Source organism: Zosterops lateralis (genome assembly GCF_965231275.1).
Source record: "Zosterops lateralis genome assembly, chromosome: 3".
Taxonomy (NCBI): domain Eukaryota; kingdom Metazoa; phylum Chordata; class Aves; order Passeriformes; family Zosteropidae; genus Zosterops; species Zosterops lateralis.
Window position 1 is genome coordinate 111,233,322 of NC_139764.1, and position 22,877 is coordinate 111,256,198.

Consider the following 22,877-nt stretch of genomic DNA (forward strand, 5'->3'; position numbering starts at 1 on the left):
CAACATCAGCTCCTGAATATCCAAACAGAAGAAGCTGGTGTTGGTAGGCAGGTCCTCTGTGAAGGATTCATCTGCTACAACCACAGCTGGATGGGCCCAAAACAGAGTCAAGAGAAGGTGAGGGGGAAACAGATGGATCCAACACATGGGACAGCTCCTGTGCAAAGCAGCTGAGGGAGGTGGGATGAGATGCTCAACCCCCAGCAGCACCTTTCTCCAGGGAATCTGATGCATTTAGACCTGTCATTAGGGTTCGACTGAAGGAGGGCAAGGGATGCATTGTCCCTCAGTCACCCTAACTGTGTCTGAGGTTTAGGAGAGGATAAAAGGGTGTCCATCTCTCAGACTCCTGGGCAACAATGGCCAGAGGACTTCCCCTGATTTAAATTGTGTATTTGCAGGGGGAAAGGTAACATAAACAACAGAAAAAGCTCAGCAACCCAGATCCTCATTCCCTAATCACTCCCAGTAGAGAATGCACCTCACTCCTTGCAGAACAAACCATCCTTAACCCCCTTCACCCCACAGAGGTGCCACTTTCTCTGCACTGAGTGGGAAGGAACAGATCAAACCAGCTTAAAGGAGACACCCAACCTCTAGGCAGGCAGGGAGGTGAGAGGGATTCCAGTTTTTCTGGCATAAATCTCCTCTTAAAGAGGTTTGCTTCCACTTAATTTTATTTTTTTTTTTTCACATGGCTTCTTTAAAGTTTAATGAGATTTAGCAGAAACCCCAAAGTCCTTCCACTCATGTCACGAGTTCTTTACACAAAGATTTGTGCAAATCATCTTGGCCTCCCAAAGAAAAGTCCTATTATTTTTATCATGTTCTCCCTCATCTGTACCATGTCTGGGGAGCATTTATTATCGTTTATGATCTCTTTTTGCAGGGGCAAGCTAAAAATGATTTTTCCTGTCCCCTTAGTTTAGAAGACTCAACTGGTCAGCTGAGTTAGAAAGGGACCTTCAACCACTCAAAAGAGTGATTTTTCAAGTGATTCATCAACACTGGCCTGAACATAACTGAGGAGACTAAAATCCCCAGGTCTCCAGTGAAAGTGGAAAAAAGACTTATGAGATTCAAAATTTCATCCTTTTCACCACTCAAAGGAGCACTAAAAGTTAGTGCAAGACCCTTCATGGTGGCCTGGGCCAAACAGGTGTATCCAACAATGTTCAAACAGGAATCCAAACCCCAAACCCAATCTCTGTGTCTTCATGACAAAAACTTGTCCTCATTTGTGCAGAGTCCCAAAATCTCCTTAAAAAAAACATGGTTCATTCTACACAGACACCAGATCCCATGGGGATCAGTGCAAAATCCAATATGGCATCTGTGGGGGAAAGTCCTATTTCTGCAAAGCAGAAATCCTCTTCCTGACTGGTGCATTTTTCCCAAGATCCACCAAGAGAACTTCACTGTATGACTGAAGAATTCTTTGCCTCATAAAGTCCTCAGTAACAGGAGATGGAGTGGGGACAAGATCTACCAGAGCCACACTCTGGGCTTTGGCTCAGGTTCTGAGACAGATCACAAGGAAAAAAAAGATACTAAAACTTTGCCCAAAGGCAGATTTTTTTTTTTTTTCCTTTTTTTTTCTCATGTCGTTCCTTGGGGATTAAAAGAAGTTGGAGACATCTCTCACACAGGCTTGGTTTCTTGTTACAGAAGAGGCACAAGCAGAAAAGCAGTTGCCATGGGGGAAAAGGACCTCCCCAGTCGTGTTCTTGCTGGGCAGGGAGGATCTGGGATGATCATCCCTGAAAATCTGTCCTGACTCCACCACAGTTTCCCTTTAAATGTTCACCAGCAACTTGAGGAGGCCCAAATAGCTCTGAACTCATGAGCAGCTCGCCTGGGAGGCCACTCATATGACTCCAGTGCTCTGCCAGGCTGGGGCATATGGCTCTGTTCCTGCCTTCCCACCAAAGCCGGATGACAGGGAGCGATTTGGTGCCCTGCTGGAAAGGAGCCTCTGGTCTCAGGCCAGCTCCCAGCAGCATCAAAAAGCCATCTCCACAGTTGGCAGTGGCACTGAGGACGCCTTGCTCTGGCATGCTGAGAGCAGGCCAAGCCTCAGGCACGTTGGCATGGGACAGCTTGTCCCATCATCAGCCGTATTGTCCCAACGCTGTGAGATCCAGGAACCCTCGGAGCCAGGGACAGCTTTTTTTTCTTTTTCCAATGGGATTTGGAGCCAACCCAAAGAGAGTCGTCATCCCTCCACCCATCCCCACCTGCAGCTTCTCTGTCCACCACCACCTTGCCATGTCTCTCTGGCTCTTATTTTTGGAGTGCTGATTAAAAAAAAAACCCTCCCCGTCTGTTCCGTTCCACGTGTCACCGTCACACACAGGACGTGGCACAGCCAGGAGAGATGAGTCACCATTCACGGGACAGCTCTGGCAGGGGGCCAGTGCTGCCAATTTTAGGCTTTGTCAGACTGTGGTAATCACTGGGAAAGGGGTTACATCATCAGAGCACTACAACAAGCATTAGCTCATGCTGTTCCCGGGAGCTGGGGGCCAGCCAGGAAACTGAGGCATGGAGAGAGGTTCTTTGGGTTCTTGTCAAGCAGATTTCAGGCAGGAAATTCAGATTTTTTTTTTTTTGGGTTATTCCATGCTGCAGGCTTTCTGGAGATGCACCTCTCATGGGAAGTTTGGGATCAGAGCATAGGAAAAGGTGCTGTTGGTTCGTGAAATACATGGGAATTAAATTCTTTTTAGCTTCAGGTTGCTCTAGTGCAGGATTATTGTCAGGCTTCTAGGAGAGCGCAGATAAACAGGGAACACATAGGCTCTGGGATGTGCAAAGAATCATGGAAAAGATTTTTCCCTGCTGGGCAGGGACTGCTCTTTGCTTCTGCCCCTGATGGAGGTGGAGCAGTTCAGGTTGATGCAACTCAAAATCGATGAATTCTGAAGGAAAGAATTCTCTCGCTTCAGAAACCATTAATTGTTTTTTAATGATTAGCTTGGGGTGACAGTTCTGAGTCTGGGCATGCAGCAAAATTACTGAGTCAGTAGAAATCTCCTGAAATGGCTTTTGTCCAAAGTGGCATTTGACCAACCTCATGCTCTTAATGCCCTCAGAACATCCATGTCTTCACACAGAGGGGGGTCAGCCACTAGGCACAGGAGCCCCTGTCTGATGTACATCAAGGTCCCAAAAATGCTTGCAAAAGGCAAAAAGACTCAGGAGATAAGCCAGGATGAGCACGACTTAATGTCCAGACACCAAGTTCTGACCTGATACCTATCACATAGGTCTGTGCAGAGTGTACAAAACGTGGGAAGCAAAGGGAGGAAGAGTTTCCTGCTGTTATCCTTGGAAATCAGTGTCCCTGGTGCCTTCAGCCACCCCACTGCGAGACAGCACCAGCTGCACCACATCCGTTTTTGTCACTTTGTCACTCCCCCTCGCAGGAACACTCTGCCAGACTCGCCTCACTGATGCCAGCCCTGTGTACTCTCCAGGAATGTTGAGATGCTCCTTCTTTCCCAGAGACCAGTCCCCTCTTCTGGGATTGTGCTGAGGCATTTCCACCAAATGCCCCCTAAACGACATCAGAGGTTTATAAACCATAAGGTTACAAAGTGTGCACTGCTGACACATCTCTGGATGGAGACCTCTTTCTTTAGCCAGGGAGTGTGACCAGAACTGGGTCCCTTCCTCTTTCCCATCAAGCCAAAATCATTCCCAGCCCTGGGATGAAGTTATTTCCCTAATTGCCTGCAGGTGTTTTCTGTATCCAGGCCAAGCCGTCCACCAGAGGAGGTTAGCAGGATCCCTGTTTGGTGCTGTCACAGACCCTTTGAAGCATTTCCTTGATGATGTCTCATCTCCAAGCCCGTGGGATCTGTGTTTTTAGCAGGAGGTTTCCCTCACAGAGGCCTGGCAGGAGATGTTGCTTTCCCAATCTGGGGACAAGTCTGTTGGGTTTCATCCCTGCTGATAAACCAAAACACATGAGAACATGAGCACAGCCACCAGATCTTTGTTCATCCTCTGCTTCACTTTATCAGCACAGCCCTTGGCACATTTTTAGCTCCCAGCAGCCAACACCAACCCAAACAATTCCCGTGCTTGGCTCAGGTGATGGCAAGAACAATTCCCACCAAGCACTCTGGGCCACCCTGTTTCAGAGGCTGGGACAGAACACAGCAGTCAATAGAATTAGGCTTGGCTTTGTCACTGATTTCTGGGCACAGGGTCCAAAGCTGCCCCAGATCTGTGCTAAGGAAAAAGGGATTCTTGCGGTCGCCCTCCAAAGCAGACAGGGGAACTCATTGGGCTTTCCTTTCCAGCACGGAGGTGCTGCTCCCTTCTTTTTCAGAGTGTTTTAGCCCCCACTTGCAAGATTACAACATCCTTTCAGCTTGTGGTAGGCAGGTTTACATCTCTCCCAATGGCTGTGATCCTCATCCAAATTAAAACGTAAAAAAAAATAAAGAGTGACAGGATAGAGGTGCTGTAACAGTTCTCAGATTGCAGTGTTAAAATGCACATATATTGTCCATGTTTGTGGAGTCCTGTTGTTTCATGCCAACCATCCCTACTCAGAAGATAGAAATGAGTGAGAAAAGATTTTATGCTAAATGGAGCCATGTGTTGTTTTCCTTAGCAAAAGGGTTTGGTGGGGTTTTTTTTTCACCATTTCAGTGCATTCCAGTAGTTCCTTAAGGTGTGTTTCACTTCTAAGTGTTTCTAACAGTAGAGTTCAAATATCATTAGGTGTGAAAAATCTCAGCGTAGGAGGCTCCTTCTGATATTTTCAGGATTCAAACTGGAAGCAGCTCTGCTGGATTTGATACACTCAAAAATCTTAGCAGAGAATTGGCCACTAGAAGTTGTAACTAAAGTGCCCTTCACAAAGAACCAGCTGTTGAATGTGAAATGTGATTTTTTTTTCCCCTCCAGGAATAACCCCTCTTGGATTTTGCTCTCTTATTCTTACCAGTTGAAGTAACCACGTTTGGGGTGGGGGTGTTGTGCCTGTTGTTCTAGAAAGACTATTTTGATTAGCAGAGGGACAAAAACTAAATTCTCATCAGGAAATAGCACTGGAAGTTTCTAGAGATGGTTGTGTTCCTGTCAGGTTCAGCCAGGTTTGTGTGGCTCCTCTGCCCTTTAACATTGGCTAAAAGAGGGATTTTGCTCTACTTGCACAGAGTTAAATCCTGCCCTTGCTGGAGGTGTTGTCAGAACATCCTGGTGGAGCATTTCCAGTGAAACCTCGGGGTCTCTCGAGGAGCTTCACATCCTCTCATCTGTGGCTGTTCACTTCTAGGGGCTCAGGTGGGGGTTCTTTTTCAGTGTCATTCTGAGACAGCACTTTAAGGCTTCAGATTAACGGGGATTTAACTCAAAAGTCTTTATAATTACAGTGATGACTGTGCAGAGGGCACCTCGGCCTGAAAAGAGTGGCAATTCACGCAGCTTTTGACAAAAATAGACACGAAGAGCAGTTCTCATGCTCTATTTCCAAACAAGCTAATCTGTGGCCGGGAAATCCTGGCTGCTGCTTTCCCAGCACATTTCTAATGCAGAATTAACCCAGGTGATTGGTGCCTGGAGGGATTTAGAGCAAGCTCAGAGCAGACAATCTCTCCTTCATGTCTGTGGGTCATTAGAAGACAGAGAGACACACAGTTGTTGGTTCTGGGTTTCTCTATCAGCTTCAGTTCCTGCTCACCTGAGAGTCAGGGGGTTGTGGGATCCATGATCTCCAGAAGAAGCAGAATTTGCACCTGGTGGGAAGATCCTGGAGAGATTTTGGCACTTGAGTCTTTGCTGCTGCAATGTGCCTTACTGGTCCACATGAACCCCAATTTAAGTGGTAACAGCAGCTCTTCTAATTGGAAATACCATCTATGCAGCCCCACTCTGACATTAAAAACACCATCAGTAAGATTAATAAGAATTCTGGTTCCAAAAATCCCAAAGGAAAGGACTGTTCTGCATAAACATCCTTCAGCATCTGCTGAAGTGAAGGTTCTTTCAGTGAGAAAAAAAAAATCTATTTTTGCTGAAAGGAAAACAGTGAATTCTTTCCGTTCCACTTTCTTAACATTTAGGGGAAGCTTCGAAATGGAAGAGCCATTTCAAACTAAATAATGTTGAGTTATAAATACTTTTATATCATTTATGCCACACCAACAGGAACTCCAAAAGCAAGACTGTGTGTGTCTCTCTGTTCCCTGATTGCCTCCAGCTTCTTTAGGTCTGAGTCAAATCACCAAACTCACTCCAAATTCCTGAATGGAATTCTTTGACATCAGTCATGCATTGTTCCCCCTGAAAAGTGAATTTGTGTGTTGTCATTTCCTTGAACTCTGTTGTCAGAGTCCCACCAGAGGCTCTGGTGGCTGGGTGGAGTCGTTTCAGAAGAGGCTCCTCTGCAGAAGGCAGGATTTGTCTGTAATTCTACCAATGGACTCACACTGACATTTTCCTCAGGCATAATTTTGGGAGCATAGCTGAGACCAGATTCCTGGAAGGATTACCCTATCCTGCTAAAATAACATTTTCCTGGCAGAAAGCTGTCCCCACATCTGGATTACACTTTACCTAAGCTCTACTTGCCATGCCTGGGCTCCCCAGAGCTGTCCAGATACAGCAGCCACCTGGACTAATTTACTCTGCCCAGCCTGGAAAATCTGATAATATGAGAAGCTTCATCTCCAGGTGCTGAAGAGTTGAGCCAAAGGTCTTCCACATTATTTTTAACATGATGAAAGGGATTATACCACCATGGTTGTGATAAACAGAGAACTGTGATCAGATTTTTTTCTATACCTGTAACACAAACAGTGTTGGAGCCCAAGTACTGGCACTCAGGTGATTGTGCTAAATTGGTCTCTGGTAGAGTTTTGCCTGCCAGCCCTTTCCCAAAGCTTTCCCAAGCATGAGAAAACAAATCCACATAGTCCCGGAGCCATTCCCATCAGGCAGACTGGATAGAACTCCTGAGGGATTTTTACAGGATGGGCATGGCAGATTCTGCCAGCCAGATGGGCTCAGGGTCAACAAATAATCCTGTTGCTCATTTGGGGTTCAGATACCACCACCAAGTTCTTTTCCCATGTGTCCTTCTCCTCTCTGAGGGTTTTTATGAGCCCGTCTGGGATGACAATTCACCACACAGGATCAAAGAGCCCAGTCAGCCAAGTGAGTTGAGACTTGTTTGTGAACCTCTGCTAATACAGGGGCTGAGATTTCCCCCAAGTGCTGCCAGAAGTGTTCCAGCTCTGGAACAGGTGTCAGCAGCTTATTTCCCTACATAAATAGGTAAAACCTGAGATACCTATTCAGTTCATCATCCTGGGAAAGGGGCAAGGCTGTTATGAAGAGCAAAAAGTGGATTTTCATGCTGTGTACACACAGGTCTGTTGTGACCAGCCTTCTTCTCTATGATGTAACAGAGGGGTGTTGTCTTTCTCCTACCACCTGAGGATGTTGGTAGCTCTGTCTGGCTGTTCTAGGATATCTTCTGACTAACCATGGCACCCTTCTCACATCAGGAGGATGTAGGGGGCTTATTTTACCTGTTGGGCCTTCAGTGGTATAAATTCATTGTGTCGTGCCACTTGAATATGCCCACATGGTGTTGGGTCTGTCAGCTTCTGCTCTGCAGGAGCCACTGTGGGCTATTCTGCTCATCTTGGGGCCAGGAACAGGTTTCAGCAATCCTCCTTTCTCCTGTCTTCACCTTGTTGAGACTCAGCGTTCCCCTCTGAGCTCTTGTGGGGAGTTGCTTGATGCCAAACCACTGTCATCTCCTGTTCATCTTACCACGTTCTTCTTTGGTTATTTCAGTTTGAAATAACCAGTTAATTCCATTTGAACCCCATCCCTGGAAGTGTTCAGGGCCAGGTTGGATGGGATCTGGGCAACCTGGGAGAGTGGAAGGTGTCTCTACCCATGGCAGGGGCTTGGAACAAGATGAGTTTTACGGACCCTTCCCTCTCAAACCGTTCCATGACTCACCAGGAAGAGTCAATGGAGAGAGAGAGGCATTTCCAGGCAACTCATCCCATGTCTCAGACAGCATTCCTGGGGTGAAATAAACACTGAGGCAAATGATGGACAGGACATCTTCACACAGAGGGTTTAGAGCAGTGGGGAAGCTTTGCCAGTCCTGATGTGGTGGGCACTGGCCAACATTTTGAACAGGAGACTGACACTTCACTGAGGTTATTCGAGGACAATCCCAAACAGAGGGTGGATTATCCCATCTCTGCTTGGCCCGGGGTGCTCGTGCCTCTCACAGCAGGATCAGTGTCTGGCTTGCATCCAGGAGGAGATACAAGACTCCATGGCTGCAGGGTCGGAGCTGGTTTGGAGTGCCCGAGTTCACAGAGGACATGAATAGGAGGAGACACGACAGAAGCAGCTCAAGATAATGAGAGCACAGATCAGATGAGTGTGGCCAGTCACCTCCTTCCTGCAGCAGGGAAAAGGGGGCACTGGGGACAGCTGAAAGGCAGCAGGATGAAAGGGGAGGAAAGAAAAGCCTTTGGAAACACAATCCCTGGTGACCCTGTGGACACTTCCTCAAGGCAGGGCTGAGGTGTGGGCTGGAGGAGGAACTAAGGAGGGATTCAGCTTTTCTGGGGTCACTGAGGACAGCTTAATTTAGCAAAAGGAAAAGGGTTTGGGAAGCAGCATTTCAGGACATGAGCCAGGCTTTCACTGTCGAAGGGCGGGAGGGCAGCTCTCCATGCCAGTGAGATTTTGTGGAGTTGCCCTGGCATGGATTTTCTCACAGTCAAAGGTTTGGGAGCACAGATGTGCCTCTGGTCTAATGTGGAAGAGCTGTCCTTGTGCCAGTTTGGACATGGACTATCTTGTACAGAAACTCAACACCAGCCTCGTGTGGGATTCCAGTGGGATTTGGTGGTAGAAGACTTCCTTGTTACCCCAACCCACTTGGAAATCTGTCCCTGAAAGAAGTTACCTTTGTTTCCTGCCTTTCCCAGTCATCAGCAGTTTCCTATTTCTTATGGAATGGTGATGCTGTGTCCAGGTGAGCTGGATCCAGGAGAATGGGGATGTGATAGCCCTTGGAGGAAAGTCCCAGAGGATCTCCTTATCAAGGGAGCAGATGCTGAGGATGTGAAACTCACCTCTTGTCTGATGAAACCAAAATATTTTCCTTTAGAAACCAGCAAAGGACAGGACACTGGTGTGATGTCTCTTCCCAGTCTCCCCAGTGTCAAGATCTGGATTTTCATCCCTGGTAATTCCAGCTCTTAGTAGAGCACAGAGGTGCCACATAAATGTGAGGAGGCCATTCCTGGGTCAGACTTTTGCATCATGTTCACAATAGGTGGAATAGTTCTCATCTGCCATGCTGGACTGGTGGCACACTGGAGAAACTGCTTAAGTGTCCTGATATCCAGTGAGGAAAATGAATGGCAAAATGGTGTGTGCAGCCCTTTACTATTTATATACTGGCAATATTCTGTAATTTTCCATGTTCAAAGAGACAAATGAAAAGGGAAAATAAAGGAAAAAAAGACACGAGTCATTCCCTCCTCTGATGGGGAAGAATAAAGAAAGATCAAGCATCAAAATCTATCAAGAAACAATGAAAATCAGACCTGGGGTCTGATTCTGACCTCTTTTACTCTGCCACAAACAAATTAAATCAGATTAAAAAAATAAGGGAGAGTGACTTTCAGGCCCTGTCGTTACAAAAGCAGGATCTGGCTTGATCTCTTTCGTGTGTATAAAATTGCATTTTCACTCTGTGTGCATCAAAATGAAATCCTGTTCCTCGTCTCCTCCTGAGCTTGGGGGAGGAACATGCCACCCAAAGGGAAAAACAGGATAACAGGGTTCACAGCACAGGGGCCTGAGCAGCCGGGGAGGGATGGGGATGAACTGAAACGTGGCACTTGGCATTAAGCAAGAGCTGCCTCTGCACAGGGGCTGAGGGAAGGTTTCGTGTCACGCTCAATATTTGCCATCCTGCTCACCCAGGAGAGATGTTGGTATCTTCCCATTTTGTTTTAGTGGAGTCTTAAGAAGAATTAATGTCAAAAAAGAAATAGAGCACTGTTTAGGCATCGTTTTCAACGTTAAAGGGACAGGCACCACAGGAAATACTCAGGGAATGTGCTACAGCAGCTGCATCCAAATTATGGGCAGCTGGATTTGTGATGAAACCTGTACCTGCCCCTAGTGAAAATCCTCTCTCCTCAGCTGGACAACCCTGAGTAAGGCCAATTTTAAATGTTAAGGTTAATTTTAAATGTTCATTTGTGTGTATATGTGTGTGATTTTTTTTTTTTTTTTCTACTAGACTGGTTGTAAAACCCTGCCTCACTGCATAGCAGGAATAGGCTTGAGAGACAAGGATGGGTTTCCCTGCACTGTTTTTGTTCCTAGGCTTTAAAAGCAGCCATGGCAATTTAAAGTCATTGCTTTGGTTCTTTCATGTGGATGGGGTTTTTTCCCAAAGAGCTTTTTTACAAATCTGAGATGACCTTCTCTTTTTCTGGACCATGGGTAGGAATCAGAGCAGGAAAACCAAACCAGGATTAAAGTCAGGGTGTTCATGTGAGCTTCAGCAGTTTCCCTTGAACTCAGACTTGTTCAGGCTCCTCTCCTCTGGTATCAGATCACTGTCTGCATTGTACTCAAGTCCACTCATGTTTTCATGATCCAAAGCAACAGCTCTTGTTTCCCTTTCTCAGAGAATCTATTCCCTGGTCTGATATTCTCAGAAATTGAACTTTTATACACCTGCCTTATTTCCCACTACTTTCTCATCTCTCTGTGCCATTTCCTGTTGCACAGCCTCTGTGCCACATGTGTTTATCATTGAAGAGGGATCATGAGCTCCCCTGAAAAAGGCAGAATCTTTTTGAGTGTCAGGTGGTGTCATTTGAAGTGCCCTGAGTGCTTTCCTTCACTCCAGCTTCCAGTTCAGAAATGTTCCTGTCCTCTGTATGCAAGTTTATCACATCTGCCAGCTCCACGTGGTGGTCTGGAAATCCTAAAGTGTCTCAAATGTTGCTGGATTCCCACCTGTGATGGTTGCACTAAGCTTTGATCCTTCTTTGAGCAAAGAGACATCATTTAACCATGGACACCCTGGGGTGAGTCTCTACATTAGGAGCCGAATCCTGTCTGAAATGTCTTGTCAAGCACACTGTGATGTGGAGAACTATTCCCTGCTTTAGCTCAGATTTTATACAAGATCTTGGGTAAATCCTTCAAATCTTGATGCTTCATCTGTAAAATGGGACATCATAGAGCTCTACCTCCCCTGTGCTGAATGTAGGTGAGCAGATGTCTCACTGCAAGGACTTCAGGGTTCATTCCTAAAGGAATCTGGGGGATTATTTCTTGTGCTGTGTCATACAAGACACAGGGACTTGACTCCTTGATGGTGCTGACTTTGGTCTCATGGCTTCCCTAGGGCAGAGAGGTTTGAAGAGAATCCCAATCCATGCCAGTCTGACTTAGTGTGAGCAGGTGGGACACAGAGCTGCAGCCACAAGGCTTCCAGCCCCATAGGAGCTGATTTGCTCCTGGCTCAAGAATGCCTACAGAGATGTGGTTGTGCATGGTGGGCATGTTCCACTCCCAAGACTGGGAACAGAGTGGGTAGAGTGGGAGTGGGCTTTGTTTGAAGTGACTTCAGTGTTTACCCAACCTCATGCCTTTGATAAATAAACCTTGGGAGGGAGTTGAAACCTACTCGTGCTCCACAAAGGTTTGTCAGTCACCACGTGCAAGAGTTAGAATCAAAATAAACAATTACTGTTCATGTGATCCAACTTTTCAGGACTTTTTGTTTCAGTTATAATTGAAGAGATCTCTGCAGTTGCTTAGAAATAAGGTCTGGAGAAGGCAGGAGGAAAAACAGGGACAGTTCATCCCACAGTCTGTGAGAATTGTAAATTGTATGAAGATGTCACAGGCTACAAGTCACAGGGAAAGTTGGGAATGAGAAACTTGTGGTCAAGATGACAAAAGTGCTGTGTCATTGAGGTCTGTGTGAAAGAGTCAGGGAATAATTTCTGTGGCAACATAGTAAGAAATAAGAGTAATATAAAAGTCTTTGCATTACTCCATGGTTCCTGCTGACATCCACCTACAGATCTCCCCCCTTACACCCAGGTCCTGCTCATCACCAGGATGCCAAAATTCACATTCAACACAAGACTTGTGAACTTTTAAACAACAGAAAAAAAATATGTCAAAATGCCCAGAGATCCTTCAGTGCCTCCCTCAGATCTTGGTGCAGATGAAGAGACAATGAGCTGTTCTGTACGGGGCGGAGGGACTCATCCCGCCTGACTGTCCCCTGGCAAGGGATGGAGTCAGACACCTTGGGAGCATGAGTCAACCCCTCCCTGTCCCACACACGGGTGTCAGGACAGGCTGAATCACTTTCTGGGGGTGTCTGCCTCTCTCTGCTGGCTGGAGGAGACGTTCAGATGACTGTCAGCAGCCCGGGTGCCGTGCGAGTGACTCAACTCTCTGAGCCAGCTCTGTGCAATTTGCAGCAAAGGCTGTGATTAGTGGAGGGTTCTGCCCTGAAAACATTAGGTAAAGCCTTTATGTGCAAACTGGGGGATTGTTTCAGGTGGATTTTATTCCCCTCTCTTTTCTAGAATAAATGAGCCCAACAGAAACATTTTTAATCCAGGGTGACACATCTGTCTCCTGTGGGTTGGTGCTGCTTGAGTTTCCCTGTACAGGTACAGCTAATGCTGCACAAGTTTCAAGTAAAACAGCACTAAAATAAGGCAATAAATGACATATTTTTTCCCTGCTAATCATTTAAAGTTTTTAAACTGAATAACCAAGAGACAGTGCAACAAACAGCGCTTATACGCATAACAAAACTTTGTGGCATGACTCATCCTTCCAAAACTGTTAATAAAGTCTACCAAAAAATGTAACTCATCTGGCAGGTTAAAAATGAATCTAATCTACATCTGCTTGAGTATGAGGTTGCTCATACTTGGAACTTTCTGTCCATTATGGGGAGACACTGAGAGAGCTGGGTCTGTTCACTCTGGAGAAGACTGAGAGGGGCTCCCAATAATCCATACAAATACCTCCAAGGGGTGTCAGAGGATGGTGTCAGACTCTTTGCAGAGGTGCCCACTGACAGGGTGGGAAGCAGTGGCCATAAAATAAACCACAAGAAGTTCCATCTCGACATGAGAAATAACTTCTTTACACTGAGGGTGGCAGAGCACTGGAACAGCTGCCCAGGGAGAGCCTGGAGTTCCCTCTCTGGAGACATTCCAAACCCACCTGGATGTGTTCCTGTGCCACCTGCTCCAGGTGATCCTACCTTGCCAGAGTGATTGGATGGTCTCCAGGGCTTCCTTCCAACTCCAGCCATTCTGGGAGTCTGTGGCTGGAATCCCCAAGTTCTACATGCAAATGTTTCTTAATGAGAACTTAGAACTCAGGGGAAACTGTGATTTTCTTAAAGCTGGTGGCTTAAAGGTTCTCTCTTGGATGAGGCCACTGCTCTCACTGCTTTGCTGTTTGTTGCTTTTTAAAATTCAGTCTGAAATTCTAATGCACATTTGATCCCAAAGGCAAGGGGTTCAGAGGAAAACCTGAGAGCTGATGAAAAGGTGTAGTTTTGGTGGACTTTTCAGGCTGTGAGAATTCCAGTGAGGGCAGAGTTGGAGTCTGCCATCCTTCCTGGCCTTCTTCTCCATCATCTCTCCTCCAGACACGGATGGGTTGGAATGAGAGAAATCTGACCCTGCCACACTGTGGGGTGGGTTCCTCAAGACCAAGATAAATTCTACAGAGTGAGGTCTGAGGAGTCAGTGGACTTTATTTGGCTTCCCATGGAAGCTGGGCCCCTGTGAGCAGAGAGAAAAGATAACAGGAGAAAAAGAAATTTAGTGGTTTGGGGCATTTTACCGTTTTAACTCTGAGCAGCTGCAGCAAGATGTTCCTTGGATTTTCTTAAAGAAGTAAAAGCCAAACAAGACCTGGACCTATCACTCAGTTACACATCAGAGATGGAGGGGCATTTCTCATTGTTTTGCTTGGAACCATTAGCAGTTTCTCCTTTGGACTTTTATCTGATATTCCCAAATAAATCTTTGACTAAGGCCAAATCCAACCATAGCTACTAAATTACTGAGCTTCCCAAATATGCATTTTGGTCCATCATCTGTTTCCTTCTGTTTCCTCACCTGGAGAACAGTTGTCGAGTGAGCAGCAGTAGGAGAAAGGAATAAGATGCCAACAGCTCTTTCTTCTCCCAGGAATCTCTCACTTAATTTTTATTGTGATGCTTTGCTCCATGAGTCATTCAATCTACCCTTGTGATAATCAATGGAATTATATTTTTTAAAGCCTCTCAAGTGTGGTGGAGCCACTATTTTATCTTGTGGAGGAAATAAGTTACTTAAGTGTTGGTTGGGATGGAGAATAAGACCAAGTCCCTTTGGAATATCATGAAGTGTTCTGCCCCATGTCAGGGTGCAGGAGGATGTGTTGGGAGCTGAAGGTGACCCCAGTGCAGGCTCTGCTGTCCCTGCCAAGACTGTGACTTGGATTTGTGCTCCAGCCAGGAGACAAGACTGGGGAGGAGCTACCTCCAGTATAGGTCTTGGGTCCATCCTGGAAACAAGGCAGGGGATTTGCTGGAAAGATCATATCCTTTATTTTGGGACTCTTTTGAGGGTGTTGATGAGTCTTGATGCTCCCTGGATTTATACGTTTATCTGCATGGGACAAAACCCTTGTTTTTCCAGAAGGCAAATGCAAATAGGGATTCCTGAGTAAGGCAGAATCAATGGGAATGTTGTTTAAATAAAAGTATTTTAGAATTTTAAAAGAATCTATGCAGTTGCAGGGAATACAGGTGTCTTGCTCTTACTGTGGTGCATTCCAAGAGAGATTCCTCTCTCCACGATAGTAACTTTCACACTTGGGCTTCAGCATTTAGATGGGATCTGGATTTCAAACTCTCAAATGTGGATCCAGTCAGGATGAGCACAGAGGCTGTTCCCTACCGGAACAGCTGGGGTGGGGTGGCCAATCCAGTGGCTCAGGAAGATAAGGACAAGGAGTCAGAGAACTCCTGAATACGACTCCATTTCCAATTCCCACACTGATATCTCTGTATTTCTCTCCTCCAGACTGTAAGGACAACCTGACGTGAGTTGAACCTTCAGGCTCCCGAGCCTGCCCCAGATGCAATAATTTAGTGAGCAGATGATGTTTTCCACCAAAGCTCCTGTCTAACTCAGTGGATCTGTGTGTCTTCCGGCAGGTGTGTCCTCTGTGGCCTCCCTGATGTCCCTGGCTTGGGTGCTAGCCTCCTATCACAAGCTTCTTCGGGACTCTAGGGACGACAAGAAGAGTATGAGCTACAGAGGGGCCCTCATCCATCTCTTCTGGCGCCTCTTCACCATCTCATCCCGAGTTATTTCTTTTGCTCTCTTTGCTTCCATCTTCCAGCTCTACTTTGGGATCTTTGTAGTGGTCCATTGGTGTGCCATGGCTTTCTGGATCATCCATGGTGGGACAGATTTCTGCATGTCTAAGTGGGAGGAGATCCTCTTCAACATGGTGGTAGGGATTGTGTACATTTTCTGCTGGTTTAATGTCAAGGAAGGGCGGACTCGATACCGAATGTTTGCGTATTACACGGTGGTCCTGACGGAGAACGCTGCCTTGACGCTCCTTTGGTATTTTTACAGAGATCCCGACACCACTGACTCCTATGCCGTGCCAGCACTGTGTTGTGTCTTTCTTAGCTTTGCTGCTGGGATAGCTTTGATGCTGTTATATTATGGTGTGCTGCATCCCATGGGGCCAAGAGCTAAGATCTTTGCCAGCTCCTGTTGCGCCGAGCTGCTCTGGGGCATTCCTTTGCCCCCCGATGTTGAGCCCATGGCGCCCCAAACCCCTGGGTACCGGGGGGCCCAGGCTACGCCCACCAGAGCGGTCACGGAGCAACAGGAGGAACTCACAGCTGACACTTGCTTGCCCGTTTTCCAGGTGAGAGCAATGGTACCATCTACTCCATCTGGGCGACCCTACCCCCCCGAGGGGCCTCTCATTAAGATTGACATCCCAAGAAAAAGATATCCTGCCTGGGATGCTCATTTTGTAGACAGGAGGTTAAGAAGAACTATCAACATCCTCCAATATGTCACCCCCACAGCTGTAGGTATTAGGTATAGAGATGGACCTCTCTTATATGAGTTGCTACAATATGAATCTTCACTTTAAAGCTCCTTAAAGCAAAAGTAAAAGAGGGGACCTTATTTTTGTTTACGGTAAAACACAGATCATGAAACAAACACAAACCTTCAGATAAGCTTTCTTTCTGGTTGCTGTATGTATAAAAAAAAAAAAGATATTCTCTATGTTTTGTAAGTAAAAACAAAAAGAAAAACTTTTCTTTTGTTTTTTACACACAAGAAACAGTATTTCAACTTCCACACCTAGGAATCACAGGTGGAGAAGGAGGCATCTCCACATCAGTTTTATACCGTACACCAAGTGTAGAACATTATTTATGGGATTGGTGCTGATTGAAAAATAAAAAAAAAAAAAACAAACAAACAAACCTACAACTGCCTTATGCCCTTAGGTGCTGAGTTTCATTAAGTACTGTCACCTTTCTCATGCAAAACTCTTTGATGATTATATGCCAGGAAAAAAACAAAAGAAAAACCAACCATTCAACTGAAATGCCAACCTTAAAATTAAAAAAAAAAAAAATTAACAACAACAACAAAAAGAGAGAAATGTATGAAAAAAAAATATTAATCCAGTTGCTCTTACTGGATTTAGCAGAAAAAAAACCCCTCCAAATGTCTAAAGATAAGGAAGCAAAGATAAGAAAGCAAAGCCAAGACAACCCCAATAGAGTTTGATTTTTTTCCAACAGCTAAAAGACAAAATCAGGTCTGTAAGATAATTTGGCAAGGAATTTATAACACCATTGGGCCAAGCCTTGACCGAGTCGTGTTATAAAGATGACCCCACCCTGGAACCGTTTTCCTCGTGGAAATGGGCCCTGTAAAAAGGTGGGATTGTACCAGATCAGTGTGAAAATACAGGATCTGATCTTGTTCCCAACAACTGCTCGTGCTAAAGCCCCACTGTCTCCAGTGGAGCAAATACCAACAGTCTGAGCCCAGAATAAGGCCTGCCACCTTGATTTCTGGAAAATGAGAAGTTATCAAAATTACAAACCAAAAGCATGATCCAAAAGTACATTTCCACATATCTAATAATTATTTCAGTAATAATAAAACTCAGCATGGTAGCAAAAAGCGAGTCAATTTAAAGGCACAATACTTGATCAGTGACTGGCAAAATAATTTGACCTACTGTATCATTTTAAGGCTGTGAAAGGCATACATGTATTATTTGTAATCTCGTGTAAGACCTGTCATGTCTCATTCAGTGCGAGCCTTAAAGTGATTGTAAAGCATCCTTCGTTCCATTTTGGGGATTTTTGGGTTTTGATTTTTTGTTTTGTTTCTGTTTTGTTTTTAAGGAAAACAAAACATGAAAAGTCGGGATATAAAAAAAACACAAAAAACACAAAAAACAAACAACAACAAAACAACCAACAAAAAAACTTCTTCAAACGGTAATAACCTGTAAAACTGACTCACGTCTCGAGATGATTTGGTGCTTTTGTAATTTTTCGTTGATGTTGTTGTTGTGATTTAGCTGAGAAAAAAAATTTCTTCGACTCGGTTACGTGTGGGGAACTGCTGATAAAAAAACAAACTGTCTCGTGTCACCCTCTACTGTAAGTACATGGCGAGAAACAACAGCCAGAGGAAATCCAAGAGCGTAGCAAGAGCGCCGTGGTTTAGCTTAGCCTTCCACCGCCGGGAGATGCTGCCACCTCCGATGCTGGCAAAGCCCAAACCGAGGGCTGTGGGGTTGTCTTGACATTTCCGAATTAACCCGCTCGGTGTCTGAACATTCTCATCGATTCTGATTCTGTTTCTGTGCTGGAATCTCTTGGGGTTTTTTATTTTTTTGAGTTCAATCACCAGGTTTGCGTCTATTCAACGCCTTTTTTGTTTTTTCCGTTTCGAGAGTATTGCTCCTTTAAAGGAATATTCCCGTTTCAGGGCATCTTTTCAATCCCACCATCCCTCTACTTGGGAGGGGAAAAAAACAAACAACAACAAAATGAGATATTTTTAAGTGAATGCTGTAGTATTTTCTGTGTGTAATTGCAATTTTTTATTCCAGAAATACTGTAACTGTCTAGGGTGCAAAACTCCCATGCTGACCTATTCTGAAGAGAAGATCAGCATGGGGGGATATTTTTTAATTATGATTATGATTTTTTTTTTTAATTTCAGGAATCAGTTGGTTTTTTTAATTATGATAGTATTTAAAGAAACTAGTACCAATTTTATATAACAGTTTAAAGAAGCTGAATGCTTTCTTCGCCTGAATATACCTGAAGAGAAACATTTTTTTCAATCAGTGATCCTTTGCAGTGTTCTGAGAAAACGTTGGGGTTTCTTCAGTTGTTTCATTTTGTTTTGTAAAGGAAACTTTTAACTGGTGTCTGTCCCTTTCAAGGAGGGCAGGACTCCTTCAGGCCAAACTATAGACACACGGCAAAGTTTATACAAAGCCAAATTGTCACTGGTACTGTAATTCCCAGTCAAACTCCATTTCAGGCAGATGTTTCTGGGCTCTGATTACAACCAATGTGATGGTCACATTTTCATGCAAAGGGAGGGATTTGGTCTTGTCATCCCCTATCTAACTCCCCAGCCCCTTGTTTGCTGTGCACATAAATACATATATATATATGTATATATATACATGAACTGATATATATTTGTGAAAAGCTTTCATTTCCCTTCTCCATCGTCTGTGCCCCACAGCCAGTCCCTTCTCAAGTGTCCTACTAACATTTCACCCCGTTTTTCCCCTGATCAGTGTGATGTCTCCATAAAAGGAGGTAATTTGTGAAGTGAACTCACTGTCCCCACCTGCTGAGTCCTAAAAACACAGAGGTGCCCATCCTCCAGCTACAGGCCTGCATTTCTCCTTCCAGAACTTTCTTTTGACTTGTCTTTAATATTAGTGTAGGCTTACCTTGATCTCATTCCGAATGTAAAGGCTCCCCTTGGTCCCTGCATGAAGAGCTCTCCTCCTCACATCTGCATTTCTGTGGCAAAAGCATGAGAAAGGAATGGATGGCAAACAGCCCTGCTGTTCCTCAGGGACCATTTTTCCAGGAGGTGGCATTCTCGTTTTCAAAAGCACCGTAAGAAGGTCCTGCTCCCCAAACTCATCAACCTCAAGGTCTGGAAATGTGGTGCTGATCACTGACCCCATTGACCAGCCAGACCCTTCCCACCAGGACAGTGACAACGAGCCAAGGCACAGTCACCAGGTGCCAGGAGGAGGAGACCCTCCAGTGTTGCCTCTCATGAGCAACTCCAGCCTGCCTTCCCTCAGGAACGGGATCTTACTCCACCACCACCACACCAACAGCCGTCGCCTCCGCCCCGTGCCAGGAGCGGAGGGGCAAAACACTCTGGAAGTGTCCTTACTTCTCAATGCAGTGCTAAACTTCTCACAACCAAACCAGCTTAACCAAGGGCTTGACACGTCCCTGTTCCAAAGTCCTCCTCCTTCATGGCTCGTAGTGTGGATAACAACAAAGGCAGGTGCCTCCACTGCGAGTTAAGACTGTGTCATTACTTGCATAAACTCTCTGCCTCTGCTTCTCCTTTCTTTGAATGATATCCATCAGCATCTTAATTTAGCAAAGGATTTCCAGGGAGAGCCCTGTGTCATCCCTGAAGAACTATTTCTTTTTCCAGGACTTCATTACAGCCTTAACGTAAAGCACGTGCTCTGCCACTACCCCCAACGTGTTCCCAGTGGACAGTTTGGGGTGGTGACCATTTCTTTTTTGGGATTACCTGTGATCTTGTTGCCAAACAGCGCCTTTTGCCAAGCCAAAAGCTCAGGGTGGAAAACTACCCCAGCTCTCTATTGGTACTAATCCCAGTGCTAAGTCTTGTCCTCTCCTCCTGTTTTATTTCTTTGCCCTTTGATTTTTTTTGGTGTGCACTTTTTCAGGATGGTCAGCGACTTGTTTTGGTTTTGCTTTGATTTTAACTCCTCAGCTTTTCCCTGGTACCTTTTTTTATACCATATCCCACCTTCTGGCCAGAAGATACTGCATGAGGAGCTTTTCCAACTGCCATGGAGAAGGTTGAGCCTGTATTTATTCCCATCACAAGATCGGTGGGCAACTTCTCCGGCACATTTGTGGTGCTGAATTCACCCTGGGATCATCTAAACCAGCCAACTGTGCCATGCCAGGGCAATGCCAAGGCACGAGGCCTCCACCATCCCGACTGTTATTGTTCAAACCTTCCCTGGCATGGTTTTGATCCACTCCAAGGAGCCCTGGGCTCAGGCACAGCTTGCCCAGGCTTTGGCACTGACCAGGGACTGTCCCCACTCAGCAGTTTGGATGCAGCTGCTCCATATCAGGGGTGGAAGATTTTAGGATGGGGCCAGCACTACTCTGTTGGCTTCATGGCCAGAATGGATCCTGGAAGTGCTTAATTTCCTGATAAAGATGTAACTCCACGCCACAGACCAGGATGCAGGACGTGGTGGAGTACGTCAGCTCTGATCTGGCATTTCCTTGTTTTCTCCCTGATTCAATGGACAAGTTGTTTTTCAGTTCACTTTGTTCCTTTTGCTGAGGTTGTTTTGCAAACTGTGTCACTTTTATGGCTCAGATGTCAACGCATCCATCCCTCCATCCATGTCAGATGGATGGCATGTTTACTGTGATAGTGTTACACATCCATAGGCAGCTAATTCGGAGACAGGAATCATTCAGACCTGACCAAATCAACAGTGGAAACACAGGAATTACAAGGTCCCTGCCCATGCCCTTGTCATGCTTTGCCACCCACACGAGGCATTTTTCATCTGCAGCAAATCCAACCTGAACTGCAGAAGAGGAGCCAATGGTGAATAATTACCAGTGCAAAGTGCAAGTGAGACACCCATTTCAAGTGTAAATATATATATTTTCAGTGTTTGGGATTGGAGCTAATTCTCTGCTTCACCCCATCCTTTTGTGCACCTGCCAAAAATCAGCAGTCATTTGCATGCATTTTTATTTAAAGCTGACTGGATGAAACAGGGCAAAATTAATTCCAAGCTTCAGTGAATGGTCTGCTAAAACCTGGCTCACGTGAGGAGCATCGCTGTTGACTTTCAGAGTGCAATCACCCTGTGCTCTTCAGATATATTTTTGTACCCACAAGATTCACTTCACAATTTATCCCACCCCTGGCCCTGCATGTCACACCTGTCACCCGCACACCTGCAGCATGACTAAACCTCCTGAAGAAAATGTGGTCTGAGGTTAGTCCAGCATGATTTCGTTGAAGCTCAGAGGTGCTTTGAAAAGGAAAACTTACTACTGTGCATTTGCAAAACCTTTTAGTGCCTGCTTGCTGGGCAGCTTGGGCAGGAGACAATTTGGAAGCTGCCGGAGTCAGCGGAAAATTGTGGAGACAGGCTTTCCTAGGATTTTTCCTTCTTTTACTGGGTTTGCTTTTCTCTGGGTTCTGTTCAGATCGAATGTGGTCCTGCTAAAGAAAACCCACCAGAAAACAAAAAACCCAAATAACCATGACAAAATAAGGTCTATGCCAATCCCCACAAAAGCTGAGGTGGCTGGTGTAGGACAGTAGGGATGATGTGAACTCCGTTGTGGACCCTTTGCTTGCTGGAGCTTGCATGCTGTTCTTTTGGCAGTTGTCTCAAGCCCTGGGGGCTTTGGGGCTGGTGCTTTCCCAGGGTTATGATTGCTGGTTTTATTTTTCCTTGGAGCTCAGGTGTATTCTGGTGCAGAGAATCTCAGCCTGGTTTGAACGAGGAGATTTGAGGCTATCCCAAATAGACGTGGGCAAACCTTTCACTGTGTGCAGAACGCATTTCCAGACCTTTGGGTACCGCTAGAGGTTGTTGCAATCCACTTAATTCTCCATGAGCACGTTCAGAATCGCTTCATTGTTCTGTTGTGTTTGAACTTGGGAATAACTTGGTGTGGTGACTCTTTCCTGTTGAGGTGTGATGTGAAGAAAGGGAGGAGCTTTCCTGATGGGTATTGCCTGTGTTCAACCCTTGTTCCTTGCTTGAGGCTCGGGCAGTGGGATAATGAGAAAAATGGGAAAATGAGATGATGGATCGCTGCATGTGTTCCATTGGCTCTTCGCTGATGAGGAGGGAGGCAATTTGGTGACTATTAAAATAAATCTGCATAAACCATCTGGACCTCAGTGTGTATTCAGACATGCACAGAACCCAATTGGAAAGTGATGTTGTCGATAAGATAATGTGGATACCATTTCCTGTCGTATATTAAAAACCTAAAAATGAAACCAAACCAAAACCGAGCCCTGCAAACGGAAAAAAAATTATTTGAGAGCATAAACCTTCCTGTGCCCTCCCCATTCCTTTGGGACACATGCAGCAAGGCAACTGTTTGAAAGCCAGGCACTTTGTAATCTGCGGAGTTAATTGGATTTGTGCAATGCTGTGTTTGTCAGATGGTCTCTTACAGAGAGAGTGTAGAAAGTGGCCACGGTCTAAAAGTCATTGCAGATTTTTGGGTGACAGTACTCCTGGGTTTTGACCCCATCTCTGCCACGAAGTTGCTGTGTAACCTTGGGCAAGTGATTTAACCTTTCTGTGCCTACAGTTTACCCATCTGTACATGGGTATAATAATATTTACCTACCTCACAGGGGTGTTGTGAGGCTTAAGTTAACGTGTGTGAGAGGTGCTGGAAGTGCGCCGCGAAAATTTCATTCTTGCTGGGTTTG

General features: G+C 45.5%; 1 protein-coding gene across 1 annotated transcript in view; it reads left to right on the forward strand.

The window, feature by feature from the left end:
- XKR6 (XK related 6) overlaps positions 1-16,753 on the forward strand; it is a 172,191-nt gene extending 155,438 nt beyond the window's left edge. The window contains exon 3 of the mRNA XM_083857042.1: positions 15,281-16,753. Coding sequence (XP_083713168.1) covers positions 15,281-16,245 — 965 coding nt within the window. The 3' untranslated portion in view covers positions 16,246-16,753. The remainder of the gene's footprint in view (positions 1-15,280) is intronic.
- Positions 16,754-22,877: the final 6,124 nt, after the last annotated feature.